Source organism: Rattus norvegicus, chromosome 1, assembly GCF_036323735.1.
Source record: "Rattus norvegicus strain BN/NHsdMcwi chromosome 1, GRCr8, whole genome shotgun sequence".
Classification (NCBI taxonomy): Eukaryota; Metazoa; Chordata; class Mammalia; order Rodentia; family Muridae; genus Rattus; species Rattus norvegicus.
This window is the reverse complement of record NC_086019.1, coordinates 161,711,785-161,727,601: the sequence shown is the minus strand read 5'-3', so window position 1 is coordinate 161,727,601 and position 15,817 is coordinate 161,711,785. Positions and strand designations below refer to the sequence as shown.

Here is a 15,817-nt window from a genome sequence, read left to right as displayed (position 1 = left end):
TGATTGGGCTCTGGAAACCTTACAGAGTCATACTGATCATATTTGATAGAGGTAGACCGCCTGAAAAAAATTGATTCAGGAGAATCAAACAAGATATCTCGATTCTAAACTTTTGTCTTGAGAGTTGTATTTTACAGAGTGTGCCTGCTTGGATTCCTGGTCTTAAGGTCTTTCTGCTGGGTCCAGTCAGGACACATTGGCTACAGCATTTGCTTCATTCTTCCTACCCGCTATCCCCCAAGGATATCTCAATGCCCATGTACAGCTTGAAGAAGCTATGGAGGAGTCATCACCCCAATTCTCTGGACTTTGGGGGGCTGAAAGTGATTATTCTAAAGTTGTTTTTATGACAAATTTAAAATTGATTGTAATTTAACAGGGAGGAATTAGCTAGATTGAGTTGTACAGTCATAATCTTATTTGGTAATCAAGCTAAAATCATATCTTTGCTTTGGTATACAATTTATTTGTCAAAAAAGTTTAAAAGTGCAAGGTTTAGAGCCAGTTCTTCTATTGATGTCATTATAAACTTCTGAGTTGATTACACATGTGAGTTAAAGGCCAAATAGCAAGTTCATGGCTGACTTTGTGAGAGTACTTTCAAGATAATATTAAGATATAAAGACAACAGTCCAGATTGTCTTATATAGATAGATGGGTTTTTTTTCTCTTTTTTTCGGAGCTGGGGACTGAACCCAGGGCCTTGCACTTGCTAGGCAAGTGCTCTACCGCTGAGCTAAATCCCCAACCCCTGATAGATGGTTTTCAAAAAACATCAGAAGTCCACAAAATTTGAGATTTAAAGTTATTTATCTTTTGTTGAGACATATCTGCTCCTAAGAGTTACCCTTTGATGGAGTTAATGAAGAATTTGAACATCTCACCTCCAGGTGAGGCAATACTTTGTGGCTAGACAGCCACTGGACAAATCTGCCTGTTTCATTTGCAGACTAATAAATACTGTCCAAAACAGGACAAATTATGCAGAATAGTTGACTGATAAGCCCTGCTAAGATAGGGTGATCAGCCCTTCAAAAATCTGCATCAAGAGTCTGTCAGTTGATTTTGGGCCAGAAGGCTGAAGACTTGCACTCACATGTTGCTAACAGAGGACTGTGATGGTGGAGATTTGTCTCTACAACCTCTCAGTTCTGGAAGCTGTGTTAGACTTCCTATGTGTATAAATATTTGGCCATTCAAAGATTTCTAATGTGTTTGAAGATTGGCAGTCTTGTAAACAACCCAAGCTGTTTAGCATTGAGAAGGATAATAAATTTGGAAGAGTGGTTTTTCAGATGGCATACGATCTCAAACCAGGATATAAGTCAGGTATAGAATTATAGTCTTTTAGAATAGATGACAAGGTGCTTTAGGTAATGGACAAAACTGATGGACTGGGTGTTGAGTATATCATATGTTTTATAAATTGTATAATGGTAATACTTGTACTCAATTTATATATAAGTGAAAAGGTCTTTTAACTAGACAAAAAGGGGGAAATGTTGTGGTTTGCCCTGGATCTCTCTGTATTTTGATGCTAATTCCACTGCCCCAAGGACAGTCATTTACTCAGGACTCAGGTGACTTCACCAGAACCTTCTCTCCATTGAATTTGTAAAATACAGGTGAGAGGCAGGTACAGGATAGAAGGAGGCCTGTCTTTGGATGAGATGGAAGGATGGGTGGGAGAGAAGTTTGGAGGAAGAGGAGGAGACTTGAATGAAGAGGGGAAGAGACAGGAGGGGGAGAGGGAGGAGCCGAGGGACAGCAATGGAGGCTAACGTTAAGATTTCGCTCTGTGTATTTACAGGTTGTTATTAATGTTTTAAGGGATGGATGGTACTGGGCTTTGTATGTTTAGGTGGGCAATTATATCTTATCAATTGGATCTTAAAAAAAAAAGGAATAAGCTGTATGTATTCCACAGCCAGCATGCCTTACAGGGCCTAACGACATGATTCATAGCAGCAACAACAGAACTTTTGTTTCCACTGATGATTGATTGAGTTTGCAGTTGGGAACTCAAGGACAAGGGGACTAAATGTTTCTGCTTCTCCCTGATCCCCAACCCTCAGTCCCCATACACCCTCAGCTCTCACCAGGGCTGTAAAGAGCAGGCCCTGCCTTCTAGAGGCAATGGGAGGGACAAAAAGGTAGGAATGAGCAAGGCTGTGGACCTTACCTGCAGATGCAGTAGTTTCAAGCCACCTTTCTCTTCTCAGCTCTTTTACCCTGGAAGGAAGCAGACTGTGTGTCAGCTTGCAGGCCTCTTTTAAACAGCACGATGGGCAGAAGACACGCATTACCCAGCCAGGCTCTCACCTGAGAGAAGGGCCTGTGTCTCCTCCCTTTAAAGGCTAAGTCCCCAATCAGAATGACGGACGTAAAGAACCACAGTCTACCTGAACTTACATCCTTCTTCCAGGCTGTTAGTTCTCTCTCACACCTTAAAACCACAATTCCAGGGATGCAGAGACGACTCGGGCGTCAGCTCTGAGCACCGTCTGCTTTTCTGGAGGACCTTGATCCCCAGTACCCACCTGGTGGCTCACAACCCATCTGTGACTCCAGTTCCAGGGAATCTGACACCATCTTCTGGTTTCTGTAGGCATGAGGCACTCAGGAGGGCACAGACACACATGCAGCCCAAACAACCACACACAGAGAATAGTAAAACCAAAACAAAACAAAAACAAACAAAAACAAAACAAGTAAAACCAAAACCCTGTAGCATTTGTCCTGCAAGGATTCTTAAATGTGCTTTTCTGAGCAGACATAAAAAGTATGGTTATGGAAGGGGGATGCTAGAGGGGTGAGGCGGGAGAGGGTGGGTGGGTAGGAGAGTTTCCTTGTAGAGGATGGGGGAGGGTGGATGGGAGGGAAGTTTGTGGAGGGGAGACTGGGAAGGGGGACATTTGAAATGTAATTAAATAAAATAATAATAATAAAAAAAGAAAGTCTGGGGGGGGGGGACGAGTATGGTCCAGAAAGAGAAAGCATTTTTTCCCTCAAGGTCACCCAGCAACTAAAAAGCAAAGCCAGGGCCACACCCTGCTCTTCCTGGCCTGTGTACCTGCTCTGTCCATTCTTCCAAGGAGGGGAGATGGAGGCCCTTGCTTGGATAGCTGCAATCCCAGGCCTAACAGAGCGCACTGAATCCATACATGGTGCACTCCTGACGGGGCGCCAGTGAGAGCCCTTATTCGAAAATGGGGTGTGGTGGTTTGACTACGCTTGGCTCATGGGGAAGTGGCACCATTAGGAGGTGTGGCTTTCTTGGAGGGGGAGTTGTGGCCTTGTTGGGGGGAAGTGAGCCACTGTGGGGGGTGGACGTTGAGGTCCCATGCTCCAGCTCTGCCCCGCATAGAGAGAGTCTCTTCCCGACTGCCTTTAGGTCAAGATGTAGAACTCTCAGCTCCTTCTCCAGCACCAAGTCTACCTGGATGCTGCCATGCTTCATGGTGATAATGGACTGAACCTCTGGAACTGTAAGCCAGCTCCAACTAAATGTCCTTTATAAGAGTTTCCTCGGTCATGGTGACTTTTTGCAGTAATGAAATTCTAACTAAGATTGGGGTGGGGGGGAGTAAGCTGCAGACCAGAGGAAATGAGAGACTGACATTCTAAACCCACGTTGCCATGGAAGGTATCAGAAGAAAACAACCTTTTCCTCAGTTCTCTGTAAGACCCCATTTATTACTTTTATTTAGAGGGATTTTTCATTTAGAATTATAAATACATACTCACCAGTGATAACAAAATATAACGCCGATGATAATCGCAGAAGCAACATCCAGGAAAAGCCACATGAGCAAGTAGTAGCCTGGTGTCTGCAAAACATGAACCAACCGAAGGCGGATCGCTCTGTGGTTGGAAGGTTTTAAGTCCCTCACTCGTCTACGTGGGCTGCGGGCCCGTAGGAAGTGGGGCCAGACGAGACTACCTGCAGCTATTCTAACAGTCACCCTCACACGTGCAAGGATCTGCGAGAGATGCCGTGTGCCGTGCTCTTCATCTTCCTTGACTCTCAAGGCAGACATCTGTGGGAATTACAGAGAAGTCACACTGAGTCTGTCCTGGACCCAGGACTCCAGTACAGGTTGACTGACCTCTTGTGCTCTCTTTCTGTAACATAGTCTCCGATATCGAGCTCACATCCTCATTGCTCTGGGAAGCCATTTGCAATGCCACTGTCTATGAATTAGTACCCGGGCACCATTGATATGCATCAACGTTCTTTACAGAAACACTGAATTATATGTAATTCCCTTTGACCCACACACCCACCGCTCCAATCTCTACCAAGACCAGCTCTTTCGCCAGCACGCTGGGAACTCTGGCTCCTGCACTGATTCACATGGATTTCTTAAGTCTCTGGTGTAATTTTTTTCCTCTACTCATTCATTGATCCTTCCCAGAGTTATTCTTGATGCTACAGAAGCTGGTGTTTTTTAGTCTTTCTTAAGCTTTTCTGCCCAAGGCTTAACGTTCAAAGGAGCAAAATTAAACTTTTCGTTACAAAAAAAAAAAAAGATTCTTTTTACTCATACCATGTACAGGTGTCTCCAGAATCCAGAGGGAGGCATTGAATCCCCTGGAACTTAGTTAACTTCCGGGCAGTTGTGAGCTGCCTGATATTGGCGCTGGGAACCAAATTTAAGTCCTTTAGAAGAGTAGAAAGCACTCTTTTTTTTCCCCCACCTTTATTAACTTGAGTATTTCTTATTTATATTTCGACTGTTATTCCCTTTCCTGGTTTCTGGGCCAACATCCCCCTAATCCCTCCCTCTCCCCTTCTGTATGGGTGTTCCCCTCCCCATCCTCCCCCCATTACCACCCTCCCCCCAACAATCACGTTCACTGGGAGTTCGGTCTTGGCAGGACCAAGGGCTTCCCTTTCCACTGGTGCTCTTACTAGGATATTCATTGCTACCTATGAGGTCAAAGTCCAGGGTCAGTCCATGTATAGTCTTTAGGTAGTGGCTTAGTCCCTGGAAGCTCTGGTTGCTTGGCATTGTTGTTCATATGGCGTCTCAAGCCCCTTCAAGCTCTTTCAGTCCTAAGATTCCTTCAACGGGGGGTCCCATTCTCAGTTCAGTGGTTTGCTGCTGGCATACGCCTCTGTGTTTGCTGTATTCTGGCTGTGTCTCTCAGGAGAGATCTACATCCAGTTCTTGTCAGCCTGCACTTCTTTGGTTCATCCATCTTATCTGATTGGGTGGCTGTATGTGCATGGGCCACATGTGGGGCAGGCTCTGAATGGGTGTTCCTTCTGCCTCTGTTCTAAACTTTGCCTCCCTATTCCCTCCCAAGGGTATTCTTGTTCCCCTTTTAAAGAAGGAGTGAAGCATTCACATTTTGGTCATCCTTCTTGAGTTTCATGTGTTCTGTGCATCTAGGGTAATTCAAGCATTTGGGCTAATAGCCACTTATCAATGAGTGCATTTCTGTATTTTTCTGTGATTGGGTTACCTCACCCAGGATGATATTTTCCAGTTCCATCCATTTGCCTATGAATTTCATAAAGTCATTGTTTTTGATAGCTGAGTAGTATTCCATTGTGTAGATGTACCACATTTTCTGTATCCATTCCTCTGTTGAAGGGCATCTGGGTTTTTCCAGCTTCTGGCTATTATAAATAAGGCTGCTATGAACATAGTGGAGCATGTGTCTTTTTTATATGTTGGGGCATCTTTTGGGTATATGCCCAAGAGAGGTATAGCTGGGTCTTCAGGAAGTTCAATGTCCAATTTTCTGAGGAACCTCCAGACTGATTTCCAGAATGGTTGTACCAGTCTGCAATCCCACCAACAATGGAAGAGTGTTCCTCTTTCTCCACATCCTCGCCAGTATCTGCTGTCACCTGAGTTTTTGATCTTAGCCATTCTCACTGGTGTGAGGTGAAATCTCAGGGTTGTTTTGATTTGCATTTCCCTCATAACTAAAGATGTTGAACATTTCTTTAGGTGTTTCTCAGCCATTTGGCATTCCTCAGCTGTGAATTCTTTGTTTAGCTCTGAACCCCGCTTTTTAATAGGGTTATTTGTCTTCCTGAGGTCTAACTTCTTGAGTTCTTTGTATATTTTGGATATAAGCCCTCTATCAGTTGTAGGATTGGTAAAGATCTTTTCCCAATCTGTTGGTTGTTGTTTTGTCCTAACAACAGTGTCCTTTGCCTTACAGAAGCTTTGCAGTTTTATGAGATCCCATTTGTCGATTCTTGATCTTAGAGCATAAGCCATTGGTGTTTTGTTCAGGAAATTTTCTCCAGTGCCCATGTGTTCGAGATGCTTCCCCATTTTTTTTCTATTAATTTGAGTGTATCTGGTTTGATGTGTAGGTCCTTGATCCACTTGGATTTAAGCTTTTTACAGGGTGATTAGCATGGATCGATCTGCATTCTTCTACATGTTGCCCTCCAGTTGAACCAGCACCATTTGCTGAAAATGCTATCTTTTTTCCATTGGATGGTGGCTCCTTTGTCAAAAATCAAGTGCCCATAGGTGTGTGGGTTCATTTCTGGGTCTTCAGTTCTATTCCACTGATCTATCTGTCTGTCTCTGTACCAATACCATGCAGTTTTTATCACTATAACTCTGTAATACTGCTTGAGTTCAGGGATAGTGATTCCCCCAGAAGTCCTTTTATTGTTGAGGGTAGTTTTAGCTATCCTGGGATTTTTGTTATTCCAAATGAATTTGCAAATTGTTCTGTCTAACTCTCTGAAGAATTGGATTAGTATTTTGATGGGGATTGCATTGAATCTGTAGATCTGTTTTGGTAAAATTTCTATTTTTACTATGTTAATCCTGCCAATCCATGAGCATGGGAGATCTTTCCATCTTCTGAGGTCTTCCTCAATTTCTTTCTTCAGAGGCTTGAAGTTCTTATCATAAAGATCTTTTACTTGCTTGGTTAAAGTCACACAGAGGTATTTTATATTATTTGGGACTATTATGAAGGGTGTCATTTCCCCAATTTCTTACTCGGCTTGTTTCTCTTTTGTGTAGAGGAAGGCTACTGATTTATTTGAGTTAATTTTATACCCAGCCACATTGCTGAAGGTGTGTATCAGGTTTAGTAGTTCTCTGGTGGAACTTTTGGGATCACTTAAATATACTATCATATCATCTGCAGATAGTGATATTTTGACTTCTTTTCCAATCTGTATCCCCTCAATCTCCTTTTGTTGTCTGATTCCTCTGGCTAGAACTTCAAGAACTATATTGAATAAGTAGGGAGAGAGTGGGCAGCCTTGTCTAGTCCCTGATTTTAGTGGGATTGCTTCAAGGTTCTCTCCATTTAGTTTAATGTTAGCTACTGGTTTGCTGTATATGGCTTTTACTATGTTTAGGTATGGGCTTTGAATTCCAGGACTTTTATCATGAAGGGGTGTTGAATTTTGTCAAATGCTTTCTCAGCATCTAATGAAATGATCATGTGGTTTTGTTTTTTCAGTTTGTTTATATAATGGATCACGTTGATGGTTTTCAGTTCGTATATTAAACCATCCCTGCATACCTGGGATGAAGCTTACTTGATCATGGTGGATGATTGTTTTGATGTGCTCTTGGATTCGGTTTGCCAGAATATCATTGAGTATTTTTGCGTTGATATTCATAAGGGAAATTGGTCTGAAGTTCTCTTTCTTTGTTGGGTCTTTGTGTGGTTTAGGTATAAGAGTAATTGTGGCTTCATAGAATGAATTCAGTAGTGCTCCATCTGTTTCAATTTTGTGGAATAGTTTGGATAACATTGGTATGAGGTCTTCTATGAAGGTCTGATAGAATTCTGCACTAAACCCGTCTGGACTTGGGCTCTTTTTGGTTGGGAGACCTTTAATGACTGCTTCTATTTCCTTAGGAGTTATGGGGTTGTTTAACTGGTTTATCTGTTCCTGATTTAACTTCGTTACCTGGCATCTGTCTAGGAAATTGTCCATTTCCTCCAGATTTTAAAGTTTTGTTGAATATAGGCTTTTGTAGTAGGATCTGATGATTTTTTGAATTTCCTCTGACTCTGTAGTTATGTCTCCCTTTTCATTTCTGATTTTGTTACTTTGGACACACTCTCTGTGTCCTCTCATTAGTCTTGGTAAGGGTTTATCTGTCTTGTTGATTTTCTCAAAGAACCAACTTTTGGTTCTGTTGATTCTTTCTATGGTCCTTTTTGTTTCTACTTGGTTGATTTCAGCTCTGAGTTTGATTATTTCCTGCTTTCTACTCCTCCTGGGTGTATTTGCTTCTTTTTGTCTAGAGCTTTTAGGTGTGCTGTCAAGCTGCTGATATATGCTCTCTCCTGTTTTTTTCTGCAGGCACTCAGAGCTATGAGTTTTCCTCTTAGCACAACTTTCATTGTGTCCCATAAGTTTGGGTATGTTGTACCTTCATTTTCATTAAATTCTAAGAAGTCTTAATTTCTTTATTTCTTCCTTGACAAGGTTATCATTGAGTAGAGCATTGTTCAACTTCCGTGTATATGTGTGCGTTCTTCCCTTATTGTTATTGAAGACCAGCTTTAGCCTGTGGTGGTCTGATAGGACGCATGGGATTATTTCTATCTTTCTCTATCTGTTGAGGCCTGTTTTATGACCAATTATATGGTCAATTTTGGAGAAAGTACCATGAGGTGGTGAAAGGAAGGTATATCCTCTTGTTTTAGGATAGAATGTTCTATAAATATCTGTTAAGTCCATTTGGCTCATGACTTCTCTTAGTCTGTCTATGTCTCTGTTTAATTTCTGTTTCCATGATCTGCCTGTTGATGAGAGTGGGGTGTTGAAATATCCTACTGTTATTGTGTGAGGTGCAATGTGTGCTTTGAGCTTTAGTAAGGTTTCTTTTATGTATGTAGATGCCCTTGTATTTGGAGCATAGATATTTAGGATTGAGAGTTCATCTTGGTGGATTTTTCCTTTGATGAATATGAAGTGTCCTTCCTTATCTTTTTTGATGACTTTTAGTTGGAAATTGATTTTATTTGATATTAGAATGGCTACTCCAGCTTGCTTCTTCTGACCATTTGCTTGGAAAGTTGATTTCCAGCCTTTCACTCTGAGGTAGTGTCTGTCTTTGTCTCTGAGGTGTGTTTCCTGTAGGCAGCAGAATGCAGGGTCCTCATTGCGTATCCAGTTTGTTAATCTGTGTCTTTTTATTGGAGAGTTGAGACCATTGAAGTTGAGAGATATTAAGGAATAGTGATTATTGCTTCCTGTTATATTCATATTTGGATGTGAGACTATGTTGTGTGCTTTTCTTCTCTTTGTTTTGTTGCCAAGACGATTAGTTTCTTGCTTTTTCTAGGGTGCAGCTTGCCTCCTTATGTTGGGCTTTACCATTTATTATCCTTTGTAGGGTTGGATTTGTAGAAAGATATTGTGTAAATTTGGTTTTGTCATGGAATATCTTGGTTTATCCATCTATGTTAATTGAGAGTTTTGGTGGATACAGTAACCTGGGCTGGCATTTGTGTTCTCTTAGGGTCTGTATGACATCTGTCCAGGGTCTTCTGGCTTTCATAGTCTCTGGCGAGAAGTCTGGTGTGATTCGGATAGGTCTGCCTTTATATGTTACTTGACCTTTTTCCCTTACTGCTTTTAATATTCTTTCTTTGTTTTGTGCATTTTGTGTTTTGACTATTATGTGACAGAAGGATTTTCTTTTCTGGTCCAATCTATTTGGAGTTCTGTAGGCTTCTTGTATGTTTATAGGCATCTCTTTCTTTAGGTTAGGGAAGTTTTCTTCTATGATTTTGTTGAAGATATTTACTGGTCCTTTGAGCTGGGAGTCTTCACTCTCTTCTATACCTATTATCCTTAGGTTTGATCTTCCCATTGAGTCCTGGATTTCCTGTATGTTTTGGACCAGTAGCTTTTTCCGTTTTACATTATCTTTGACTGTTGTGTCAATGATTTCTATGGAATCTTCTGCTCCTGAGATTCTCTCTTCTATCTCTTGTATTCTGTTGCTGATGCTTGTATCTGCGGCTCCTTGTCTCTTCCTTTGGTTTTCTATATCCAGGGTTGTTTCCCTTTGTGCTTTCTTTATTGCTTCCATTTCCTTTTTTAATTCTTCACCTTTGATTGTGTTTTCCTCGAATTCTTTCAGGGATTTTTGTGTTTCCTCTCTATAGGCTTCTACTTGTTTATGTTTTCCTGCGTTTCTCTAAGGGAGTTCTTCATGTCTTTCTTGAAGTCCTCCAGCATAATGATCAAATGTGATTTTAAATCTAGATCTTGCTTTTCTGGTGTGTTTGGATATTCAGTGTTTGCTTTGGTGGGAGAGTTAGGCTCCGTTGATGCCATGTAGTCTTGGTTTCTGTTGCTTGGGTTCCTGCGCTTGCCTCTTGCCATCAGGTTGTCTCTGGTATTACTTTGTTCTGCTATTTCTGACAGTGGCTAGACGGTCGTATAGGCCTGTGTGTCAGGAGTGCTGTAGACCTGTTTTCCTGTTTTCTTTCAGCCAGTTCTGGGAACAGAGTGTTCTGCTTTCAGGCGTGTAGTCTTTCCTGTCTACTGGTCTTCAGCTGTTCCTATGGGCCTGTGTCCTGAGTCCACCAGGCAGGTCACTTGGAGCAGAAAGTTGGTCTTACCTGTGGTCCCACGACTCAAGTTGCTCGTGGGGGGCTGCTTTTGAGCTCTCCGAGAGGGCCGCAACCAGGAGGGCCTGTGCCCCCTTTTCCCTGAGCCCCCGGGCACTGGGGTCCCAGATGGTGTTAGGTGTTTTCCTCTGGAGTCAGAAATGTGGGTAGAGTGTAGTCTCTTCTGGCTTCCCAGGCGTGTCTGCCCCTCTAAAAGTTTAGCTCTCCCTACCACGGGATTTGGGTGCAGAGAACTGTTGACCGGGTCCCTTCAGGTCTGGGCGTTGTCTGGATCACAGAGGACCTGGCGCTCAAGTGCCCTTGAGAGCACTCTTAACTGCTGATCCATCTCTCCAGCTCCTAGACTGTTTCCTAGTGGGAATCGTAGTGTATGTCTATAGTCCCAGCCACTTGGGAGACAAAGGTCGAGAATGACTTGAGGCTTAGAGTTTCAGGCTAGCATGAGTGGCACATCAAGACTCCCTTATGACAACCTGTTTTCTCTTGCATGCTGCTCAGTCGAATCATTCTAGGCAGACAGAAACCCAGGCTCTGTTGCAGTAACTGGCTAGCCACAACTCCCTCCATAGGTACTAAGTGACTGTTTTTAGCAGAGGCTGCAAACCAGGTCTTCAGGTCCACCAAATCCCACCAGGGTGCCAGGGTAATACAGCTGGATGCTGACTCGTTGATTTAAGAGCACTGTATTCAAGAAACAGCTTTCTCTTCACAGACAAAGGGCTCTGGCTTCTTACCATAGCACTAGTGTGTGAGTGTGACCCTGTGTGTGTGAATGTGTGACCCTGTGAGTGTGTGTGAGTGTGACCCTGTGTGTGTGTGACCCTGTGTGAGTGTGGGGGAGTGTGAGTGTGTGTGAGTATGAGTGTGACCCTGTGTGACCCCGTGTGTGTGAGTGTGAGTGTGCATATGACCCTGTGTATGTATGAGTGTGTGTGTGAGTGTGACCCTGTGTGTGAGTGTGTGCATGACCCTGTGTTTGTATGAGTGTGTGTGTGAGTGTGACCCTGTGTGTGTGTGAGTGTGTGAGTGTATGTGAGACTGTGTGTGTATGACCCTGTGTGTGCCCATATGTGTGTGAGTGTGTGTGAGTATGACCCTGTGTGTGTGAGTGTGTGGGTATGTGTGTGTGTGTGTGTGTGTGTGTGTGTGTGTGTGACTGTGATTGCGCATGCGTAAGCCTGCAATAGCAAAGCCCTAGAGTCAGACAGATCACTCATCATGAGAACATGGACCAAGACACCTGTGAGCTCCAGTTTTCTATGGGGATAATAAAAATAATCTCCAATGAGATTAAGTTGCAGCGTGTAAAATGCATTGCAAAGATTCAGCAAATAAAGAACCCAGAAGCATTGGTTGGTAAGGAAGAAGGCACATTTTCATTACTCACAGGTGTCTCTATTCTGAAGTAGCTTAACAGGGGTCGACATGGGGTGGGAAAGCACAGTCACAGCAGGCTTAGAATGATCTGGGCAAGCAGCTCACCATGAAGAAGAGAGGGTGGCTAAGCTGACTCAGGAGCTCAATGTTGTCTGTGGTCACAGAGTTGACATTAGAACACCAGGCCAGCGAGAAGAGCCAAGGCTCATTGATGACATACACATGGATGTAGATTTTAGCCTTTTTATAATCTCTGCAACAAAACAGAGCCCACAGAGGGTTTCCACTCAGTTGTACTCTCCATAACTAAAGGGCAACAACCACATTTGTGCAAAGCTACTGCTTAAATCACCAGACAGACAGACAGCTTCAGATCTACTGTGACAGAATGGGCTCAGCGGGGGTAAAGGTTGGTCTAGTCCTTTGGCTCCTGCAGCACCAGTAGAGTTCTGGTGAACTAAATGTCCTAAAACAAAGAAAACGGAAAGAGAAAAAGAGAAAGAATGGCTGGGGGTGGCATGGTGGGGTGGACAACAACAGACACATTTACAACATTTACAAATTTGCAGATATTCCCACCACAGCCAGTTTCAAACTACAACTGAGAAAACCAGTGTGGCTCCTGAATGGCTGCTTCTACAAGCTACTCACTGTCTGTCATCTTGGGCATGTGGGTCCCATGGGACTCTACCCTAGCACTGCCCACCCTGGCTCTGATGACCTGCTCTCTTACCATTTTCTCACTTGCTGTAACCCCACCCTGCTCTGTGTATGCAGACCTCACTCAACACCAGACTCCATACAGATACATATTAACTGAGAGAAAAAGGAAACACTAGTGTTGTAACCATCTTAACATTTAAACATAACGGATTTTGTGGTATTGTTTTTTTTTTAACATGGCTTTGGTGGGAGAAAACAAACCCAGCTGTCTGTAAGGCACTAGGTCAGTGGACGCCTCGGTCTGATCTCTGGTGAAGGAAGAGAATGAGCAAAGGACTAGCAGAGCAAGGCCAGGGTCACTTCGAACTCAAGTTCTCAGAAAGCACACTAAGTCCACCTCGGCTGCTGCTCGACCAGTGGGCTGAGACCAGGCGGAAGTGTTTGCCCAAGTGAAGTGTTTGCCCAAGTGCTTCCGAAGCCTGGCCCAGTGGTCACACAGGAAAGTACAAGTCTGCCACGCACTAGCATGGCAAGCCCCATGCTCCAGAGCAGAGGCTTAAGATAATAACCTCACTTTTCTGCAGGAGGCGCTGCCACCTCCCTGCTCACAGGTGAGAACTGCCTCTAAGGTCTACAGGTCACATAACTCAGAAAGAATTTAAAGGGGAAAAGTAGTGAAGAAAGACTTCTTTGTACTGTTTAAAACTATAACTCAAAATGCAATGTTTTAAAATATGAATAAGAGCTGTAGAAATTATAATTAAGAACATAATTCCCTTAAGAATTACTTCAAAGGAAATGAAGTACTTTGGAAGGAGTTTAAGGAGGCACTAAGGAGGTAGCCCTGAAAATGTGGAATCAGTGATGGAAGCAAGCAAAGAAACCAATTGACAGTGTGATGCTCACTCCTTTACCGGAGAACCAGCGGGACAGAGCTGCCAGCTATTCCCAAGCTGATCTGTGAGGTTAATGTGAGCCTCATAGAGAAGGTCAACAAAGGTCTCTTAACACTGTTAGGTCACCTGATCCAAAACACACATGCGAACGCACAGCTCTAGGAAAACCAAATCTTCAGTGGGGAGGGGGAGAGCACCAGAGTCTCTCTCTTACAGTGCAAGGTGGTCTTAAACTCACTGTGTAGTCCAGGCTGGCCCTGACAATCCTCAGTCTCCTATGTGCTGGGAAAAATAGACTTCAGTCTGGAGAAATGATAAGTGAAAGGGAATTAATCACTGTACTCAGCATGAAACTACTGTAATCAAGACAGCAAGGGGCCAGAGCAAGAACAGACACATCAGCTAGTGGTCCTAAACAGAAACTCCGGAAATAGACCTATATAAATCTGCTCAAATAACCTGGGACAAAGCTGCCAAAGCAAGTGAGTGGAACAGTAGATTTCAACAATTTGAAAGGCCGGAGGCACTCTCCCAAAAGAACATTAAAATCTCAACCAAACCTTAGACTGTATAAAAATGAGCTCAGGATGATGTGTAATAGAGTATATAATACAACCTTATAGAAAACATAGAAGAAAAGAATTCTGTCAGCTCTTGAGTTGAGCAAAGAGTTCTTAGATTAGAGCCCTTAAAGGAAGGGCTCATGTGCCAGCCTCTTCCAAATGGAAACGCTGTTCTTGCTCTGTGGAGACCTTGCAACCTATTATGGAAATGCCACAGTAAGTGAGTCACAGACTAGGAGAATGTGCTCCCTTTTATAAAGATTTGTTGTTTTTATTTATATGTGTGCATGCCTGAAACTATTGTGCAATTGCCCATAGACTCTAAAAGAAGGTGTCAGATCTCCTGGAGATCCAGCTATGTGTGGTTCTGAGCCTCCCAGCATAGCACTGGGAACTCTGGGTACTATTGTTATCTACTGAGCCATCCCTCCAGTCCCAGGGAAATGCTTTCAAACCCTATCTAACAAAGAGTGGAAAGAATTCTCAAGATTCAATGGTAAAGAAAAGGAATTTGAATGGAGAAACCCATGAGCAAGTAAACACAGCATCCTTTGCCTTTAGAGAATGTATTTAAACAAACAGATGTCACTCCATGCCTATCCGAAGAGAGAAGACCAAAAAGTGACAACACCAAACATTACCAAGGATGCAGAAACTCTGGGTCATGGTGTTGGCAGGAATGTTCAATTACTATATCCAAGAATTTGAAATCTGGAGCATTTTATCCCTGATATAAAGACTTATATGTGCATGAAAGCCGGTGTGCAAACAGATGGAAACAAGCAGATATCCTTCCGCTAGCAACTTATTAAATAAACTTTGGTATACACACCATTAAACACTATTCAAAACGAAAAGGAACAAACTATAGATAAATGCCCTGGATAAAATTTAACGGAATTATGATGAATGAAAAGATATACTAGTCCCCAAATAATATGAGCTTGTTCATTCTTGATATAACACATTATAGACATTTTGCCAGGGTAAAGATTGTAGGCCAGGGGAGAGGACAGACGCTGCAGAAGGGCAGCACCAGGGATGCTGGGAACCACAGCTCAGGGAGTTGTTTTCACTCCCACCGCACTACAGCTTCGTTCACAATGGCTAAGGTAAGGAATCAATCCAAGTCCCTACCAATAGATCCATAAAATTGATTAAGAAGTGGATTAAGAAAATGTGGTGCTTATATACAATGGAATACTATTCAGTGTTTTAAAAAGGAACTTCTGTTAGCTGCCCCAATATGGATAAACCCAGAAAACACTTCCTCATGAAATACTGTATTTTGGAAAGATAAATATTGTACGATGCACTTAAATGTGGGGTCTTAAATAGTCAACCTTACAAAGGCTAGAGTAAAACGTATATACCAAGCATGCAAAAATATGTGTGGAGAGCCTGGAAAGATGGCTCAGCTGGTCAAAGTACTGCCTGCTCTTCCTTAAGACCCTGGTTCAAATCCCAACAACCACTTGGAGGCTCACAGTCATCTTATGACTCCAGTTCCAGGGGATCTCATACCCCTGGCTAGCCTCTGTGGGTACTATACATATGCACATACACACACCAGGGAAACACACACGTAAGATAATAAATGGATCTTTAGAATAAGGATTGAATGGTAAGGAATTAGAGTACAAGGAAAGAGCATCATCTACACATCATAAATGTTCATTAACAAGAGAAGGGAGGCAGAAAAAGCAATGAGAAAGCAGA

General features: G+C 42.9%; 1 protein-coding gene across 9 annotated transcripts in view; it reads right to left on the bottom strand.

Annotated features, from left to right (window-relative positions):
* Window positions 1–15,817, bottom strand: part of Gdpd4 (glycerophosphodiester phosphodiesterase domain containing 4) — a 108,892-nt gene that overhangs the window by 26,021 nt on the left and 67,054 nt on the right. For 6 of the 9 annotated variants that reach the window (XM_006229796.5, XM_039101084.2, XM_039101082.2 and 3 more), the window contains 3 exons: window positions 12,082–12,229; window positions 3,748–3,830; window positions 2,183–2,232 (listed from right to left, as the gene is read on the bottom strand). In XM_006229796.5, coding sequence (XP_006229858.1) covers window positions 2,183–2,232; window positions 3,748–3,830; window positions 12,082–12,229 — 281 coding nt within the window. Of the gene's footprint in view, window positions 1–2,182; window positions 2,233–3,747; window positions 3,831–3,943; window positions 4,041–12,081; window positions 12,443–15,817 lie in introns of those variants that run through there. The other 3 variants (XR_005499322.2, XM_017590186.3, XM_039101085.2) reach the window with 2 other exon arrangements.